This window comes from Halichoerus grypus, chromosome 6, assembly GCF_964656455.1.
Source record: "Halichoerus grypus chromosome 6, mHalGry1.hap1.1, whole genome shotgun sequence".
NCBI lineage: Eukaryota > Metazoa > Chordata > Mammalia > Carnivora > Phocidae > Halichoerus > Halichoerus grypus.
In genome coordinates this window covers 174,342,346-174,362,137 of record NC_135717.1, presented here as the reverse complement: position 1 = coordinate 174,362,137, position 19,792 = coordinate 174,342,346, and the positions used below count along the sequence as shown (strand labels likewise).

The 19,792-nt window shown below is 55.8% G+C and overlaps 1 protein-coding gene across 2 annotated transcripts in view; it reads right to left on the bottom strand.

The window, feature by feature from the left end:
• Positions 1-19,792, bottom strand: part of ARHGAP8 (Rho GTPase activating protein 8) — a 69,083-nt gene that overhangs the window by 34,425 nt on the left and 14,866 nt on the right. For both annotated transcript variants that reach the window (XM_036084064.2, XM_078076724.1), the window contains exons 2-5: positions 13,682-13,801; positions 12,077-12,220; positions 3,539-3,626; positions 162-293 (exon numbers count right to left, since the gene is read on the bottom strand). In XM_036084064.2, the coding sequence (XP_035939957.2) occupies positions 162-293; positions 3,539-3,626; positions 12,077-12,220; positions 13,682-13,801 (484 nt within the window). The remainder of the gene's footprint in view (positions 1-161; positions 294-3,538; positions 3,627-12,076; positions 12,221-13,681; positions 13,802-19,792) is intronic.

Sequence of the window (19,792 nt, the reverse complement as noted above, 5' to 3'; positions counted from 1 at the left end):
CCCCCGCCCGAAGGCAGGTGACCCCACCCGCCCCAAGCTCCTTCAGCCCAGCTCCCTGCCTCCCACAGCACAGCCGTGACCCCGCCTCTCACCCGGGCTCCCCACCACTCAGTGCGATCCTGGGTCCCCCCTCCACCCCCCCAGCGCTCGAGTGCACACACCTCCTGTCAAACTCCTTGTAGGTGCTCTGCAGCCAGCCCAGGGACGGCTTGTTCCGGCTGTTCAGCCCGTGGTGGAAGTAGACAACGGTGTAATCACTCTCCACGTACTGGTCCAGCGTGTGCTTCAAATACCTGGGCACAAAGCACAGACTCGGCTTCGAAAATCACCCTGTCACTGTCACCGAAACCAAGGACGCTTTCCCCAGAACAGAAGCCGTGGCTGTCCAGTGGGTGCCAGCCCCACCAGGTCACAGGGGGACCCATCCAGGGCCCGTGGGGACCCACCTGCAAGGGGGCCCCGTCCTCGTTTGTTAGAGGAGGCTCAGAGAGGTTGAGCCCTGAAGGTCACGGTCACCCAGCTAGCAAGCGGATGTGACAGGCCAAAAAATGGTCCAGAAGAGACATCCACGTCAAATCTCGGGAGCCCGTGAATGTGACCTTATTCGGAGAAGGGTCTTTGCAGGTGTGCCTAAGGCAAGGCTGTTGCAAGCGGGCGTTTCTCCTAGATGATCCGGGCGGGCCCTAAACATACCGCCTGCGTCCCAACAGGACAGAAGAAAAGGGAAATCACAGAAGGGGGCTGTGTCTGAGAAGAGAGAGGCAGAGCGGAGAGTGACGGGGCGCCCGGCTCCGCCAACACCTTGGTTCGGCCTCCTGGCTGTGAGAATCAATGCACCGTTTCACGCCACCACTGCAGCGATGAGTTAGTAGCAGCCGGCGGGAGGTCAGACAGGCCACGCTGGGATGCGAACCCAGGACAGACCCCGAGCCGTTCTGCTGCATCTCTAGGAGCATGCAATTCCTTCCTTCCCGATTAGCTCTGAGCGTTTTTTTCTCGTGAACATAAAGCAGAGTCCTGACTCGGCCCTGCTTCTGTCACATGACCACACGCCACAGTACGAGTCCCGCAAAGCTCCGCGATCCCCTCCAGCCCTGGGCCTCGTCCAGCCACCCGCAGGAGGACAGCTCCAACGTCCCTCGTCATTTTGGCAGGGGCCGCCGACATCGAGCAGGTCAGACCGGGCTGCCCGAGGCATTACCTAAAGCACATCTCGTCCTTAATTCAGCCCGGCTCCTGTGAGCCCGTGGCAGGGAGCAGGCCTGCTTTCGCTGTGTGCCCTGCCAAGGCAGCCTGCCGGGAGCTCTGGGTCCATCGGGTGTGGGCCGGGTGCTCCAGGGGACAAGCGTCCGCAGCACAGCTCCAGGAGAAACACCCAGCAGCCCCTGCCTGTCTGCAAGTGCTCAGCGGCTCAGGACACCGAGGGGGGATCTTTATCTTGCACAAAAGGATGTCAGCTTCTCCTCTGCTCGTCTGACTATAAGCATCATCAGAGCGCCCTCGGCCCAAAGCACTGACTCTCTGAACAGCAGGCTTTGCACGAATTTTCTCACTTAATCCCCACCACAGCCCTGGAGGCAGGCACTATAGGCCCATTTTACAGAGCAGTCAACTGAGGCCAGCCGAGGAGAATCAGGAAGGGGTAGAGCCAGGATGTGAATGGAGCAGTCCACTCTCTTGCCCACGCTGTCCTGCCCCCAGAGAGCCACGCACTCTCACCTGTCATCTCTGATGTATAAACCCAAGGCAAAGCTGACCTGATGTGTCCAAGGTTTGGGCTTATCTATTGGGGAAGCAGGCCCAGCGCCCAGATACTCTCCGGCGCACTTGCTCAAACACCCTTTGGACTAATCCACTGGGGAACTCTTCACTAAGGCCATCCTTCTGTCCCCCTCGCAGACAGAAGCCAGGCTCAGATCTGTAAGTCCACAGAGCACCCGCACTGCCGGGAATGCCTCAATCCTGCATGGATGGTCTCCTTTGCATTTCTCAACTCTTGGGAGGGGAGACCAGGGGAACGTCTCCGGTCAGCTCACTTATCCCCACTGGACACCTGGACACTTCCGGTCCAAGCAGGCACCCTTCCCCTGGCCCAGCGCGCTCCCTGGTTCTTCCCGCGAGCAAGCCGAGCTCTCTCCCTGTCCGGGTACATCTGGCGCTCAGCGTGCTCAGCGCAGGAAGTCATTAACTAAATTACTGGTTGAGCTTCAAAGACACGGACTTATTTCTTCACCCACTGCAAAAATAGGAGCGCACATCTGGCCACAAGAAAGCTACTGCTTGGACAGGGAGAGGGAGGATGGTGTGTGCGGTGGCAATGTTTTCCATGGAAACATGGAAAAGACTCCATCTTGGCGCTCTTCCTAGCAAGGCCAAGAAGCCCACAGGGCACCTTTGAGTAAATTAGAAAAAGGTGCTCCTTTCTCTAGATAGACACCCTCCAGCATTGGGTGAGAGGAGCGGCAGCTGGATGGCAGCCCATCATTGTGTTGCCCTTGTGCAGTCAACAACCTACACAACTGTTCACAGAGGCTGTGCTGACCACTTCCTTCTGGTAGTGAAGGTTTCTGAGGCAGGCACATGAAAAAACAATGTACCCGTTATTGTCAGAGGTAGTTTTGTTTTTGTTTTTTTTTGGATTGCGGTGAAATTCGTAACATAACATTAACCATTTTTAAAATGAACAATTCAGTGGCATTGAGCATATCCACCATGTTGTGCAACCGCCACCTCCATCCAGCTCCCAAACATTCTCATGGCCCAAAAGAAAGTCCATAGCCATGAATGATTACCCTGCCTCCTGCAACCTCCTGCTTTCTGTCGGGGATCCTTCTGTCTTTACAAGGAAACAAATCCTGAACACCTCCTGGCCCAGCAGTGTACCTTCAGGGACATTTGACCCGCAGGTCATGGGTTTGTGATGCCGCAGAAGGAATAATCTGGCAAGGGACCCGTGTTAACCTTGCAGGACCCCAGATAGGAGCTCTCCCTTACCCGGCACCCCTCCCTCTGTGTGCCCCGCATGTGCGAGCATGCTGGAGGGAGGCCAGCACCACCCAGGAGTGCCAGCTCGCTGCCCGGGGTGACCTCATGGACTCCATGGCAGATCTTGCCACCCAGCAGCAGTGCGGGCTAAAGAGTCCTGAGCCCCTGTGGCCAGCAGGGTTCCTGCTGCCACCCTGTATTTCCCACTGCTGTCAGAAGATCCTTTAACGGACCAGATTGGAGGCTTGGGTCAAGGGGATTCTCACAAACCACCCCCCAAAGGCTCTCAAGTGCTTCTGGGACCCGCTCATGCTTTCATTAGAGCTGGGGGCTCCGGGCACGGCCACTGTGCACTATGCCGTGGGTGGAGAAGTGGGTCGGCCGGAACGGTCAGAACCGGGAATGGGAGCAGTGCTGGGACTGCGGCCAGGACGCACCGACCCTCCCAGCACCTCTCACGAGGAAGGAGGCACCGGAAGCAGCACAGCAGCACCCAGAGCGTGCACACACCAGCAGCAAGGGACGAGACGGAGGCGGGCTCCACGAGACTTACTCCAGCAGACGCCTGTGGTTGAGCTCGTGGGAGGGGGGCATCCGGCAGCAGCTGAAGGTGATGACTCGTCTTCCAAAGCGGTCCTCTCCTGCAGGAGCAGACATGGGCGTGAGCCCCAGCAGCACCCAGGGCCACCTTCTCGTGGAACAGCCCCAGGCGTTCACGGAAAACGGGAGCCTCCCGAGCAGCCCCACCTGACCTAAGAGGCACAGGCGGCTGGCGGGTAGCCAAGACAGCACCTGCCGAGGGAGCATCTACTACACGATGCTGTGTGCAGGAGCCAAGCTCACGTTCAGCACCAGCCCCCACGGAGAAGCTGGGGCCTGGCGGGATTAAGTCCCCAGTGCAGAGCCGCACGGCCGGCCAAGGGCACTGGGCTGGAACCCAGATGCATCTGGCTTCACAGCGAGTGTTTGGCCACCCTGCCCACTGCCTCCTCCCCACAGAATCAGAGTGTCGCCCTGAGCACCCCCAGGACTCTGGGCCTTGCAGAAGGCTGGGGTGGTCTGGGGGACAGTCACCCCTGGACATGACCTCACAGGGTACAGGAGTCCTGATGCTCAGTGCTGGCCCCCCGCGTGGCCCTGGGGACCCTGCAACTCTCCTGACACAGTGGTGCTCACCACACGTGGGACAGTGCGCGGGGGAGGGAGGTGCTCCCCAAGGGCCGGTTCCTGTCTGATCATCAGTGTCCCCAGTACCCAGGCTCATTGCCCATGCCTGTCCTCAAATTACGTCCAATAATCTGTCACTGATCGACTGAAAGACGGATTCTAGAACCTGAAGAAAGCAAATACCTTTCTAGAAATTACATCACTTTAAACTCACTTTCATTGTGAAGAAGGATTTACAGCTGTTTCCAGGGTTTTACTTAAAACGAGAGGATGAGAGCAGGGCTTTCCCACCCCCTCCAGCTCTGAACCGAACTAGTCGGGGCAGCACACACACTCGCTCGCACGCACACGCGCGCGCCCACAGGCACACCCACGTGCATGCTCGTGCCCTGCCCTGACCGCACACCCAGGACGGCTGCTTGTTACTGAGGACACGTCTGGATCTTCCCAGGAGCCCGGAAGCTACTCTGATATTCAGAATTCTTGAGCTGTTCCGGTTTCTAGACACAGCACCTTCTCATTTCCGAGGCTCCTTAGGGATTCTGCTCATGCTTCCCATGTGTCTAGAAAGCCCCTGTTTGGAAGGACTGCACCGGAAGCCTCACCAAATGGGGGCTTTGGGCACAAATCCTTCAATGGCTGCGCCCAGGAGGGGAGCATCTCCCACACAGTTTCTAGCGTCTGAGGCCAGGGTCCCGTGGCCAAGCTGTGTCTGTGCTCACGTGTGTGGCACGAGGAAAAAGGACAGTGTTGCTTCTCAAGCTGGGATCTTCTGTGTGGCTACCGCAGCAACGGGAATTAATTTCCCCTAGAGCTGGGAGAGAAAGTTAGCGTCCGTGATGAAAGGTCAAGAACCCTGAGTGGCATTATCATCGTCAGTCAGGCCAAGTGGAAAGTCTCAGGATGTACTAAATAATTTGGCAAATGGAAGACTAGGTCAACAAGCGTTCACTGGAGGCCCACTGTGCACTCAGCTGTGGGAAGAAAGACCAGACACGGCCCTCGCCTGGCCACCGTCGCGGGCAAAGGACAGTGATGTGGGGACGGGGTCTTCGCCCAGCTCCACAAGCCCCTGAGAAGCCGGGGGACTCCAGCAGCCAGAGGCTACATCTCCAGTGCCTTCCACCTGGCTGGGCTTAGGCCACACCTCACAGGCGAAGGGCTCCATCCTCCACAGAGCGGTCCTCACTTCAGACAGCAGCTGCTGGTCGGGGGTCCCCAAGCCACCCCAATTCTGACCAGCTGGCTACAAATCCAGAGGTTCCCACAACCCCCTCATGAACGGTAATTCACTAGCTCACTTGCATTTTATCATAAAGGACACCAAGCAAGACCAGCAAAAAAGGGGAGATGCGGGGGCAGGGTGGGAGGGTCCTGGACATGGAGCCCCCCTGCCCTCTCCCCCTGCAGTCAAGCAGATCGACACGTCACCAACCACCCAGGGCACATGGCTCCAGAGCCCTTACTGGTTTCATCACAGGGGTGTGGCTGACGGAGTCATGATTCAATCAATACGCAGCTCGATCAATCGATCAATCCAGATCGATTCCCTGGCAATGGACTGAACGCAGTCTCTAGCCCCTGGAGGTCACAAAGCACTGACCCTCTGATCCCAGTTGGTCCTTCTGGCTCAGCAGCCCCGTCCTGAGCTGTCTTGGCAGCATACACGACCCGGGGTCCCCTGGGGGCCTCCTCTCTGGCATAAACCAGCAGGAATCACAAAGCTGCTATCACTTGGGAAATTTCAAGGATTTAGAGGTTACTTCCCAAGAATCAGGGACAAAGGCCAGACACGTCATTTACCTCACCGTGTCGCACGACCCTGCACCCCCACCGTGACCTACTGTGCCAGAGGGTGCCACCCAGCAGGCCAGAGACGCAGAGGCCAAGCTCCAGAAAGGGAAGATGAGGCAGGAACTGGGGCTGCGGGCAAGGCCTTGCTGAGGGCAGAGCGGACGTCTGTTCCCGGGACTCCCCGGTCGGCTGAGGAACAGCACGGGGTCTGACACAGACGTGACCCGCGGGCTGCAGGTTGTCATGGGAAATGATGGTGGAAGGAGAGGTCAAGGCCACAGGGATGAGGACACTCAGGGTTTGACTTCACCCAGCTGACACCGGGGAGCCAGTGAGGAGGGAAGTAAGGGACACCATCTGATGGGTCATTCCAAAGGCCCTTCGGCCACTGGTGGAGGGAGGCCCGGAGCAGGGCGTCCCAAGCAGAGACTGTATGGTGGACGGGAACGAGGAGGTGGGGGACAGAGACCTCCAGGACTGGGGAGGGGCTTGGTGTCCAGGAATGCCAACCCTCCAGGCAAGGCCAGGATGTGGCATGTCTCCATCGGACGCCAGCGCCCTACCCTGCTCAGACCACAGGCCCTGCTTCCCTCCTGACCCTGGTTTGCCAGTCTGCCGAGAGCGGGTGGGAGGGGTTCCTGGCCTGTCCGAGCCCCCCAGACCCGCGGCTGCTGAGAGGCGCTGTGCTGGCCAGGCGAGGGGACGTACCACTGCGGCTCAGGTCAGCGGGCCCAGAGGGTGGAGGGCATGCAGAGACAAGGCAGGTCAGGGGCAGAGTCTGGACTCCGTTCAGCCAGCGATAGGGCGTGAGGGGCACTGAGCAGGCCATGAGCCCCGTCTGTCCACCATCTGCAAACAAGGGTGAGGAGCATCCCTGGCCAGAGCACAGTTCGGGCAAGCCAGAGGCAGACACACGGAAGGGGGCTGGGAGCCCAGTCCCACATCTGGCCCAGTCCCTTCTCATGCTGCTTGTATAAAGCACTGACTTGTTCACTCCTTCACTGCACGAACACTTAACTGTGCACCTACTGTTTGCACAGTTCATCAACTTGCAGGATGCTGAGCTACCAGTGAAGGCCTTACACTTCCCTCAAAATCAAAAGGGCAACTAACTTAGCATTTTCTTTTCATGTCAACAGATTTCTAAATGTCCCCGAAGCTAACATCCCAGCATCATTCAGACTGGACAGACTCACGAAGCTTACAGCGAGTGTGGCGGTGGGCACACTGGGTTTGTGAAAAAGGAGAGAAGAAGGACAGGCTGGGCCCTGGCTCTGGGGACAGAATCCCTGTCCCCTCACAGCCAGGCAGCCCCAAGCCAGCCTCTCTGCCGCTCTGCAGATACAGGCTCAAAAATAAAAGTGGCTGGGAAGGGGCACCTGGGTGGCTCAGTCGGTTGAGCATCCAACTCTTGGCATTGGTTCAGGTCATGATCTCGGGGTCGTGGGATCGAGTCCCGCATCAAGTTCCACGCTCAGCAGGGAGTCTGCTTGAGATTCTCTCTCCCTCTGGCCCTCCCCACACTTTCTCTCTCTCAAATAAATAAATCTTAAAAAAAAAAAACACTGGCTGGGAAGGACTGAGTCAGTAACTTCAATAAAGTCTTGGCATAGCCCTGGCATACAGTAAGTGCTCAATAAATGTGACCGTTTCCACAGGCCAGAGCTGGGTGTCTCCAGGCATGCTGTTTCATTTACAGAAGAGGGAGCTGAGGCCCACTGGAGCGGGGTTCACGCTCACAGCTGGCCGGCTCCGAGGGCGGCACCCCCAGCCTGGCGGGCACAGCGCCCTCCGCCCCTGAGCGCCCCGTGACACCCGTGGGCAGGCCTCCCAGGCGGCCCAGAGGAACCCCCGGGACGGCCAGGCCTCCCACTTACTAAGCAGTCAACGCAGCACCTGCATTAATGGTATCAGTCAATATGAGTAAATACCCCTCCGTCATTCTCCGCTAACACAGGCCAGCTATCAAAAACGGGCTTCAACATGATATAATGTGGAAGGAAATGAAAACTATCAATAAAATGCAAATTCTGCGAGGCATCAGTTTAATTCATGACCCCTATTCCTCCCCTCACTGTGCGCCACACAACATCGCTCACTGTCTCCGAGACAGGGGAAGCCCAGTTTATGAATAAAGGAACGGCTCCCGGAGCCATCGCCCGGAACGCACTCCAGACGATCCGTCATCTGCTCCGAGTGAAGGACGATTAAAATGCATAATAAAGGCAGTAGCAATCTAACCAGGAGTGATTTGGGAGTTTGTCTCTTTGGGTTTTTGTTTTAAGGCTGCTCATCTTTTTTTGCAGAAATAAAAGGAGACATGAAGGCCCATTTTGTCTGCATCCTGCAGGGAAGGGATCTAAACTGAGGGGAAAGATCCAGGTCTGAGGTGGCAACCTGTCATCCAGGAGGACCAGATCCGCCTGTCCCCCCCTTCTCTTCTCTCTCACCACCTCCGCGTCTCTGGATTACGCCTCTGGCCTCTCTGCTCCTCGGGCCCAAACCCACCCCCCGCCTACCCCGCTCTCCACCCTTGTCATATCCTTCTGGGCTCACAGCCCTGGCCCCAGACTGAGCTCCAGACGGTGACCACTTCTTAAAATGCTGAAATCAACTTTATTTACAAAACACTATCTTAAAGAATTACAATTCTACAAAGCTTCTATTTGGCCACGTGCACACCCCTTAAATATAGACAGATCATTCAATATTACTTTGTACAACACTCCAATTTCTAGCTGCAGTTCTGCATGTCCAGCTCTCGGGGAAGTGACACCCAGAGAGGAAACTAGGGGGATCCCCCTAGTGGGGAGTGAGGTCTGCTCACGCCCAAAGTAGACCCCTTGGCAGGAGTCACAGGGTGGCCCACATGGCTTCCCGGTGGAGCAGAGGGAAGGGTTCTAGGTGGTGAACTGTCCCCCGGGCGAGCCAGCCCCACAGGAGCCTGAACCAGAGTTAGGGACGAGGGGACAGAGCCGGATGCCCGAGTGAGGCTGGGAGGAGGGGGCAGGGGACTGACCCTCAGCGAGGGAACGCCAGGGGCTCTCGCCAGGTGCTCTGATAGAAAAGCCAGTGGTGGTTTCGGGGATGCTGATTTCTCTCTCCCTAGCCGCTGGTTCCTCCGGGTCAGAGCGTCTCGATCTCCGTTGCTTTAGTTCTTTGACAGTGAGGTCTATCTCAGCCACGTGTAGAGCTGTCTCTGTCTGGCTCTGCTCCAGCAGCCTCTGCCTGACTCCTGAGGACCTCTGGCTGGGCTGGCATCTTTTAAGGGGGGGGGTCTGAGGGCCTCAGGTGTTCTCTAAAGATAGTTAAATGTCTCAAGAAGCTGGCGTTTAAGTGAGAACTCTGCTCTAAAACGAGAGAACTCTCCAGAATCTGAGGACTGCCACCCAAGCTGTCATCTCTCATAGCATAGAAACCCGTAGCTTGAGGACAGGCTCAAGCGTTCCACCATGATGACCTCAGAGCATCTCTGGAAGAATCTGCCCACAGCTCAAGGCGCCCACAGACCCTTAACATTAGGTCCTGAAGGACCCACCACAAACCACGGGGCCACCACAGCCTCGCTCCAAGAAGGAACCCTGTCCTGGCCCCAGGCCCCCAGCCCAGCAGGTGGAGATGAGGCAGGACCCCCATCTCTTGACTGAACTCTCATCCCACTCTGCTAGGGCCCCTTCCCAGTCGGGTTTCAGCTGGTCCTCCAGCCTGACGTTGAAAATCTCTCTCCACAGCATGAACTCAGACCACTGTTCTTGCTCCTACTGGGGCCCCACGCAGCCACCATCGGCAGCCCCCACACGGCGGCAAGAGGGTCACTCTAAACCACAAGCCCCACAGCGCTGGCCCTCTGCCTCACGTTCCCCAGAGCCCCGTGACCAAGTGTAGACTCCTGAGCACACCCTCGAGGTGCTGAGGACGTGGTCCCGCTAAGAGGCACCTCAACGGAAGTACAAAAAGATCTCATGGGAAGCTGTCCATACGCGATGCACTTCATCCGTAAAGACTGGGACCGGCTGAAGGGAAAGGCATGGAGAAGGCCTACCTACCAACGCCAGTAAGGACAGAGCTGGCCCAGCTGGCCCGACTACATGAACGTCAGACGCGGCTCTCATCACGGGCGCACAGCCGGACGTAAAGGAGGGCACTTGGAAACGATGCAGAGGTCAACACATCAAGAAGATGTAACAACCCTAAGTGTATGTGCCCCCAAAAGCAAAGTGTCAAGACACACGGAACAAAAGCGGACAGAATCAGAGGCAGAAACTGACAAATTCCAACCATGGGCGCTCTGAGCACCCCTCAGTCAACAACTGATAGACGTAGACACAGAAGCAGAAAGAGGCAGAAATCTAGGCAACACCACTCATCAACTGAACCTGACAGAAATACGCAGAACATTCTGCCCAGCGCTGCGGGATACATATTCCCCTCGAGCATGCAAGGGACATCCGCCTAGACAGCTCATGTGCAAGGCCACCGCTTCTCAGACTTTTAGGTCTTGGAACCCATCGATACTCTAAAAAATTACTGACGTCCTCAAGGAGTTGTTTTTTTTTTTTTTTTTTTAAAGATTTCATATATTTATTTACATATATATATAAAATAAATAAATGAAATTTATTTTAGAGAAAGACAGAGCACATGTGAGCTGGGGGAGGGGCAGAGAAGGAGAGAGAATCCCAAGCAGGCTCCGAGCTCAGTGCGGAGCCTGACACGGGGTTTGATCTCATGACCCTGAGATCATGACCTGAGCGAAACCAAGAGTCAGTCAGAGGCTCAACCAACTGAGCCACCCAGGTGCCCCGGTCCTCAAAGAGTCTTAAAATTTTTTAAAAGGTAGGTTATTTCTATAGAAATTGACCATACTAGAAACCTAAAAGAGAAAATTTTAAAATATTTATTCATTCACTTAAAAATAACCCATTGCAGGGGCGCCTGGGTGGCTTGGTTGAGCATTTGACTCCTGACTTCGGCTCAGGTCATGATCTCGGGGTCGTGGGATCGGGCCCCACATCAGGATCCATGCTCAGCGCAGAGTCTACTTGTCCCTCTCCCTCTGCTCCTCCCCTGCTCATGCACGTGCTCTCTCTCTCCCTCTCTTAAATAAAATTTAAAAATCTTTAAAAATAATCCATTGCATATTAACATAATGTATTTTTTATTCTTATGAAAAATAACTGTATTTCCTGCCTTCCTTTTGTGGGCACCTGATCTGTGCTCCCACAGAGGGTCCAGCAACCATCCCTGCTCCCTAAACCTTAAAGGTTCTCCAAAATGAACATCTGGGGCTTGAAATGGCTGGCCAGCTGTCCAATCCCCAACCTCTCCTTGGTCCTCTGCATGGAGCGTGCACCAAAATACTTGCCGTTTGTGTCTTGGGGGCCTCCAACTACTGAGAACCATTCCTGTTTCATCATCACCTTGACAAGATTCCAGCACCTTGGGGATAGGGACTAATGTTTATGGAGCTCAGTGCAAGGGACAAAGAGGTGAGATGTTAGGGTCACTGCCTATGACAGCTAATGCCATGTGTCACCTCGACTGGGCTCAGGGAGTCCCAGATGGCTGTAAAACATTATTTCTTCGTGTGTCTGTGAGGGCTGTTTCCAGAGGAGAGCAGCATTTGAACCGAGTAAAGATCGCCCTCCCCAAGGCAGGAGGGCGAATCCAATCTGTTAAGGGCCTGGATAGAACAGAAGGGCAAAGGGGTGAATTTGCCGTCTGCTCGAGCTGGGCTATCCACTTTCTCTAGCCCTCAGATACTGGGGGACACCAGCGCTCCTGGTTCTCCAGAGCTTGGGCTAGGACTCAGACCAGAGGCCCTTCCTGGGTCCCCAGCTTGCGGATGGCAGATCCTGGCACTTCTCAGCCTCCACCGTCAAGCGAGAGCCAATCCCGACTATAAATCTCCTCTCGCGTGGACCTCTCTACATCTTCCTGGTCCCGTCCCTCTGGAGGACCCCGATGTCGTCGGCTTTTTCCAAACACAGGCAGGAGCTTTGGTTCTTACTGTGGCTTTCATTGTGGGGCCACAGCCGGCTGGAGGGAAGTGGCCCGGATGAACCCACCCTGTACCACGGCGCCCACGTGGCACGGTCAGTGTTCCTGGGACCACCCAGCTGCGACCCACCTGCCACCTGCAGGATGCCGTGCCTGGCCACGTCGTAGAAGGGGTGATTCATGCTCAGCACGGGGTCCTGGCCAGCCGAGGGCACCACCAACGGCCTTCTCACTATGCTCAGGGCAGCTGCCTGCTCCTCATCTTTCCGCAGCTCTATGGCAGACAACAAGGATTAGAGGAAGTCAGCTGTCTTCTCAAGGAAGAAGGGCAATGAGGGGCCCTCCTGGGTCTTTTTATAGGACAGTCACCATGCCTTAGCTGTGCACCCACCATGCGCCCATCTCTGCTGTGCTCCCACTATGTGCCCACCTTTCCTGTGCACCCACTATGCGTTTGCTCAGTGTGACCCCACTATGCATCTGCTTGGTAGCGTGCCCACCCCTCCTGTGCACCCACTATGCGCACACCTCTGTATGCACCCACTATGCGCCTGCTCAGTGTGCAGAACCATGGAGGGATAAAATGAGACCTCGGGGCTGAATACTGCCCTCCACACCGACAGGAGTGGAAACGGGAGGCTCAGACACGGGGAATGAGTGCCCAAGGTCACACTGCTCATGGACAGTGGAGTGTGGACTTGAACTTGATTCCCAGCTCCAAATTCCAACCAACCCAAGCCCTGCTGGACGATGTAGACACTGGTAGCCGGCAGGGAAACCACAGCTGGGCTGAGGGCAGAAATGGGTTACTGTGCTATGAAGGAGGACAAAGGACGGTTTTCCAGTTTAATTTCAGTAGAGGGGGTTCCTTTGTGCAAAACAAATCAACGCTGAGATGTTTTCAGCTGGAAAAAGAATGAGACCTTCAAATTTCAGGCTAGACTTTGGTCCCCAGATGCACTGGGTGGAGGAGTGTTCCTCCAAGATTCATGTCCGCCTCATGATGGGACCTCATTTGGAAATAATGTCTTTAGAGATGAAATGAGTTCAGACACGGTCATACTGGATTAGGGTGGACCCTAAATCCGATGACTGGGGCTCTGGTGCGAAGAGAAGAGACACAGACGCAGGGAAGAAGGCCACATGAAGCATCCTGACAGATGAGCAGTGGACAGTCCCTTAAGCAGCAAGGGGAGCAAACCGGAAGGCACAGTGATGGCTCCTCGGGAGCAAATCAGCGGCAGGTGTAAAACCAGCCAAGGCTTCCCGCATCTGGGTGGGACACGCTGATGCCGGATGCAGAACAGAAAACTGTTTATTTCAGGGCTACAGGCCTTCAGCGGGTTCTTAGGATCTACTCCATTTATTGTAAACCTGAGGGAGGAAAATGAATCAAACAGCTGGCCCCAGTGCACATAATAGGAATAGCCTCGCAGGTAAACTCGTACATGTAGGATCTTAACCAAAACGCCAGGGGGCGATTCCAGGGAGAGGCTCTCCTCCCAGCTTGGCCCCCACAACCGGGTGCCCTCGGGCATGTTTTCAAGTTACCCTGAGCCTCAGTTTGCTTGTCTGTAAGATGGGGATACAGAATCTGGCAGCTTAGTGGGTAGCCTTAAGTAGCGAATGAGGATATTATTCCACTTAAGCCTCCCATGTACATATATTATCTATTAAAAGCAAATGTACGCCAATGATCTCACAGGACGAGGCTGGAAGGAGAACATACATTTACCTATTTCGGCCAGCATCTCCAAGTCCAGCCGGGACATGCTCTGCTGCTGGGCAGGGCGGCCCAGGCACACCTTTCCGATGCCACCTCTCAGGGACCCTGGCATGGGGTCTTTCCAATACCCTGTGGGAAAAGCACACAGAACCGGGGGACATTTAACACACAGGTACCCGTGAGGGCTCAAAGAATGAAGGAAATGCCCTTCGAGTGCCTGGCTTGCTTTTCTCTCTTTAACATGAAAAAAGCACCCACTTCCGAACCCCAAGACCCCAAGTCAAGACGACGTTTCCACCTCTGTTCACCTGCCCAGCCCACCACCCTCCACGTGGGGGAGGTTCAGGGAGCTGGAGCCCCGAAGCTGTGGGCCCGTGTATGTGACTGCCTCTTGTTCAGGACCTGGCGCCCCTGGCTGGAGCTCCCTCTCACCAAGCAGCCCCATGTCCCAGGAGAGCAGGGCAGGCGGCCGCAGGGGCGGCGCATACCTTGAGCATGAACAGCACTATCAGGGCTGAAGCCCTCAAGGCTACCATCATGCCTGCTCAGAGCAACGCACACTCACTCCTGCACCCATTTTATGGAGGGGGAAACTGAGGCCAGCAAAGATCAATTAGAACTGCTCGTGGCTGCACAGCTAGGAGTTACCAAACGTGGTCATTCTGGGCCCAGGATAATGCTTCAGTACCTGTGCAAATCTTTACAGAAATCCCTGGTAGTCCCCAAATAATGGAATATTTGCCCACGCAAAGGGATAAAGTACTGATACCTGCTACCACCCGGCTGAAACTTGAAAACGTGACGCTGGGCGAAAGAAGCCAGTCACAAAAGATGACATGGTTTCATTTATACGAAATGTCCGGAACTTGCAAGGCCACAGACAGAAAGCGGGTTGGTGATAGCCAGGGGCTGGGGGGGATGGGGACTAAGGAAGCGGCAGCCAAGCAGCACTGGTTCTTTCTAAGGTGAAGAAAACGTCCTCAAAGTGACAGGGGTGACAGGTGCACATTCTCTGTGAAGACGCTAAAAACACTGGACTATGTAGGCTTTGTGCGGGTTAGTCATATATTATGCGAATCATATCTCAATAAAGGTGTTTTAAAACATTAACAACGCAGGGTGAAAACAGCACATACACTTTGGCCCGATTTTTAATAGCAAAAGGAAATGCACAGCATTGCTAAAATGCCGTTTTCTAAGAGAGCTAGGATGAGGGTTAATCAATCCATTTACTTTCCCACATTCAGCCTTTTTTCATTTTTGCACAAGCCTGTATTGCTCTTAATAGAACATACGGGATCTGAACTAAAACAATGCATGGCTGACAATGTAAAGAATGTTTTATGAATATAAAAAAATTTAAAACCTTGCTCAAGCCCTCTTCTTCCTCTGCAAAACTCTCTGTAGGCTAAGTGCTATTTTTCATCTCCATTTTACAGATGAGAAAACCGAGCCAAAGGTCAGGGAGTCACCTGCTCAGGTGTCTTGGATCGAGCCCCGCATCGGGCTCGCTGCTCAGCAGCGAGTCTGCTTCTCCCTCTGCCTCTGTGATCTCTCTTGCTTTTGCTTTCTCTCAAATAAATAAAATCTTAAAAAAAAAAAAGTTTGAAGCAGGCAAAGTGAACCTATGGTGACAGAGGTCAGTGAGGTGCCTACCCTGACAGAAGGGCCCAGGGACTGGCCACGTTCTGTCTCTGGGTGCTGTTGTGCGTTTGGGGGTCAGATGTGTCAGGTACTCAGGGAGGGCTGCCCAGCAGGTGGAAAGGCTGCGTGCAGTTCCCTAGAGGAAGGAGGCGGGAGAGGGGTCGGGACCCACGTGGCTGGATGCCCAGGCCGCAGCAGGAGGGTGGGGAGAGGGGGTCACACAGACCTCGAACTTTCACTTGACAACCATGTCTTGGGCAGGGCAACGGGGCCCCGGACACAGAGGGGAACAGATGTGTGCCCTCAAAAGTGCTCAGGCTGAGAGAAGGACCCGAACAGGAAAAGGTCAGCAGGAGGAAGGGAGCTGACCTCACCGGAAACATATGGCAACCGACAGAGGGCAAGGAGCTTGCTGAGGTCCCACATTGGCCGGGGAGGCCGCCTCCCAACACCAGGGACGTCAGGGGCCCAGCGTCCCCGGCCCGTGCGGCCTGCGCGGTCTGTGCTATGGCCAGAGTCCAGGCCTGCAGTCACACGGGAAGGGACTTCTTAGCTAGACAGAGTAGACAGTTGTCCTCTTGGCCACCAGCATTCCCTCCCCCTCTACAGGAACTCCCCCCACTTTCTCTCTCTCTCTCTCTCTCACACACACACTCCCTCTTCCTCACACACGTACACACACACATGCACACACACACACGTATGCACAGAAGTACAAGAGCATAAACACAGGCACACAGAGCCCGTGCGACGTGGAAGGAAGCTCCACTTTGGGCACCAAGGACGGAATGAGGGATCCTTGCCTGGCCAATCCTGGCACCAAATTCCCCAAGGCACAGAGATGAGGTCAGGAGTGATCACATGCCGCCATTCTAAGCAGACTGAATTCTAAGACTTCCATAAAAGCTACTGAGAAGAAATACTTTTTTTTTTTTTTTAAGCAGGCTCAGGCGGAGCCCAGCATGGGGCTCGATCTCACGACCCTGAGATCATGACCTGGCTGAAATCAAGAGTCGGACACTTAACTGACTGAGCCACCCGGGCATCCTGAGAAGAGATACTTCTTAAATGTATTCCACTGGACCCAAAACTGAGAGGAGATGGGCCTGGTACTACCAAAGGTCACCACATGGAACATGAGAAAAATGAAGCCAAAGGCAGAAGACAGAACAAGATAGAGAAACAGTCCTCTGAAACATTGTGCACCTGGACCCAGCTGCACCTGAATGCAAAGATCCAATAAATCCTCTTTTCTGCTTAAGCCAGTTTGGGTTACGGACGACCTGTCACTTCTAACAAAATGTGTGCTTACATTTTTTTCTTTGAAAAGTCAGTGCTTACTGAAACACTCGATGAAAACTACTTCAACATTCTCTACTTTAAGAGAAGAGAACGATCACTGCTTTTCTTTTTGATTATGGTACAAGTGAATGAACTTCATTTCCAAAAACTCTGAGGGGGAAATCTGGCTTTAGCAAGCGAGCCACATCATGCACCAGCCAACTTCAACCCTACACCCACACCCAGTCCTGGCTCTCTCCCTCCACAGGATGCAGCTGGAAGTCCTAATTCCACAGGGCCCCCAAGGTCACTGCTCTCCCCTTGATGCGAACTTCCCTGTGCCAGGCTGATAACACAATCTCTTTGCGAGCCGGGTCCGCTTTATGTCGCCGCAAGTCAACCCTTCGCCCTCTCTCTGCTCAGTGCATTTCCAGACGGCAAAATGGCTTAACAGCAACACTAAAGGACTTCATTTAGGGGGACGAAAGCCTCCCCTAACCCTGTGAACAACTTTTATTTCTGCACATTGCCTCCAGTCCTTCATCCACACGCACCCATATCCTATAAAGTCACAATCAGATTACACGTGCATGTCGCAATCCACCCTGACCGCTCACTCCTCCCACCCCACCCCCAGCCATCGTGCCCAAACATCCCAGACCCCAGAACACTCAGCCCAAAGCCCCGGCTGCCAGCAGCAGCGTGGCCCAGCACGGTCTGGGGTGGGAGCCGGTGCCCCTTGCTGCAATGAAGCAGGAGATCAGGGGTGCGGGAAAGGGGGGGACCACACGACTGTGTCCAGACAAGTGTGGCCGGCACCCCAGTCACGCAAGCGAGCTTAGCGTCAGACGTCAGCAGCTCCCGGGGTGCGGCCACGCCGGGGACACACCTATGAAGACTTCTGCCAGGAGGTCTCCTGTGGATCTAGTGAAGCCTCCAGAACAGCTTTCTCGAAGAACTAGCCCTCGGGGATCAAAGAACACATGAGAGGACACCGTGGGGGGGGGGGGGGCAAAGCTCAGAGAAATCTAGAACAAGACATTCTACAACACAACTGGCCTGGCCTCTTCGCAAGCTGTTATTTAAAAAAAAGAGAGAGAGACAGAGCGAGCAGGGGCGGGTTTGGGGGGAGGGGGAGAGCGCCGTGGGACACTGGACCTAATGAGACAAAGCGACCGCGTGCAGCACGGAGGCCTGCTGGAATTCTGGCTTATGGACGAGCAGTGGGGACAGTCCTGGGACAAAGGGGAGACGTCCACAGGGCCTGAAGAGCTGCAGGGGCGTGTTCGCAGGGGCACCTCAGGTCCGGGTACATGGACCTCAGGTCCTCGCGTGCAGGACGCTTCCCCAGAGTTCGGCTAAGAGACGGACACACAGAGAATCCACAGTGGACGGCACCCATTTCTGAATTAAGTATGTGTGTGTTCTCTACGATTCCTTCCATGTTTCTGTACTCTGAACAATTCTGATGAAAAAAAAAAAAACAGCTGTGGACAGAGCGAGGGAGGCGGGAACGCAGCCCTTGCCAGGCCCCGTGGCCCTGAGAAAGGCCACCATCCCCATTCGCCACAGAACAGAACTGAGGCCGATGAGGTGCGAATGCGATGAGGCCGACGAGCCCCAGGGTGCCTCCGTGTCTCCGGTCTCTCTCCCCTCTCTCAGGGTTCACCCTGGCACAAGTAAACCTAGATGTTTTGCATTTCCACTTCTGGGAGCCATGGCAACAGTGACCTAGCTGACTCCAGTTTCAGCCAGCCTCCTCCCCCCACCTCCCGCTGCACCCCTGCCCCGTCCTGCCCCGTCCGCGCTGGGGCCCGGGCCACCTGCTGCCTGGGCGGCTCCCTCCTCTGATGGCTGTGTGGCCTTGCCCAGGCTTTCGCCCTCTCTGGGCTGAGATGGAGTAAGAGCCCTGCCCTGCCCTCTCCCTGGCTTGCTGCCAGGACGCTGCCGCTGGGAGACCGTGGCAGGGCACAAGGAGGGAGCCCAGGGCAGGGGGAGGCAGGTGAGGCCTCGGGAGCCACGCACACTCGAGTCCTGGCTCCGCTCTGCCTGTGGTTCTGGGCCCTCGCCAAGACACTGCCCCCTACCCCAGCGCACACGACAATTCCAGACAATGCCTCAAGCCCCGCATTTCACACCAGCCTGGACCTGCCACCACCTCTGCCCACGGCCTCCCCCGGCTTGCACCTCCTGCCTTTTTCTGAGGTCACCTGACCCCGGGGGCCACGGCTTCTGAGGGCAGGGCAGGTCACGGGAGGGGAGCCCTACAGCCAGCTGGCAGGATGCAGCGCCCAGAGCCCCAGGCAAGGGAGGCCCGGCACTGCCCGATGCGGACCCCGTGGCCCACTGTGCCCACGTTGGGAGCCCTGGGCCACCTTCCACATCCGGCTTTCCCCAAGCTGGGGGCAGCTCACTGGGCACCAGGGCGGGTGGGAGGGCTGACACCAGGCCTGGCTGCGAGCCGCCCCCTACTTGCATCAAAAGGGAGAAAAGAAACTCAATCATCTACACCCACAGCTCTGACCACGGCCACGGCAGCTGGTCTGCGAGGAGCACTGGTCAGGGAGCCCTGTGAGCCGACAACAGGGCTCACCTTAGTCACTTGTCCCGGGGGCACCCGACGAGACTGGCGGCCAGACACAAGGGTGCCAAGGGCTGCTGCTGCCAGGGAGGGGGGCACCCCGTCTTGTGGGGGACTCCCCGCCACCCTGTCATTCTGCTATCCCTCACGCCAGGCAAGGGGGGCTCCCTGGAGTTCGATGATGGAAGGGGGCCGCCTTGTCCCCACCCCAGAGCTTCCCGAGTCCCACACGCGCCCCTTCTGTGGGCTAGCCTGGACCGATACACCTGCTACAAGCCAGACCAACAGCTTGAAGGCAACCTTCTGGGGGCATTCTTGAGGGACCCACCTGACCCACCTGACCCAGTGGAGAGCACATCTGGAACATTCTCACTTCAAAGCCTCGCAGGAGGCTCTGACCACCAGGGTGAACAACCAGAACGGACCCAGGCGTCTGCCTGCTCCCGTGCCCTTGGGGAAGGGCCTCCCTGCCGAGGAGCGCACCTGGGGGTCCTGGCAAGGAACCGGCTGGAGGTGGGAGTTCAAAGCCACTGACCCAGGAAGGCTTCGTTTTTCCTCCAGAGTCCGCCTGAGCCAAACAGAGTGATATTTACTCTTTCTTTCTTTACAGACTC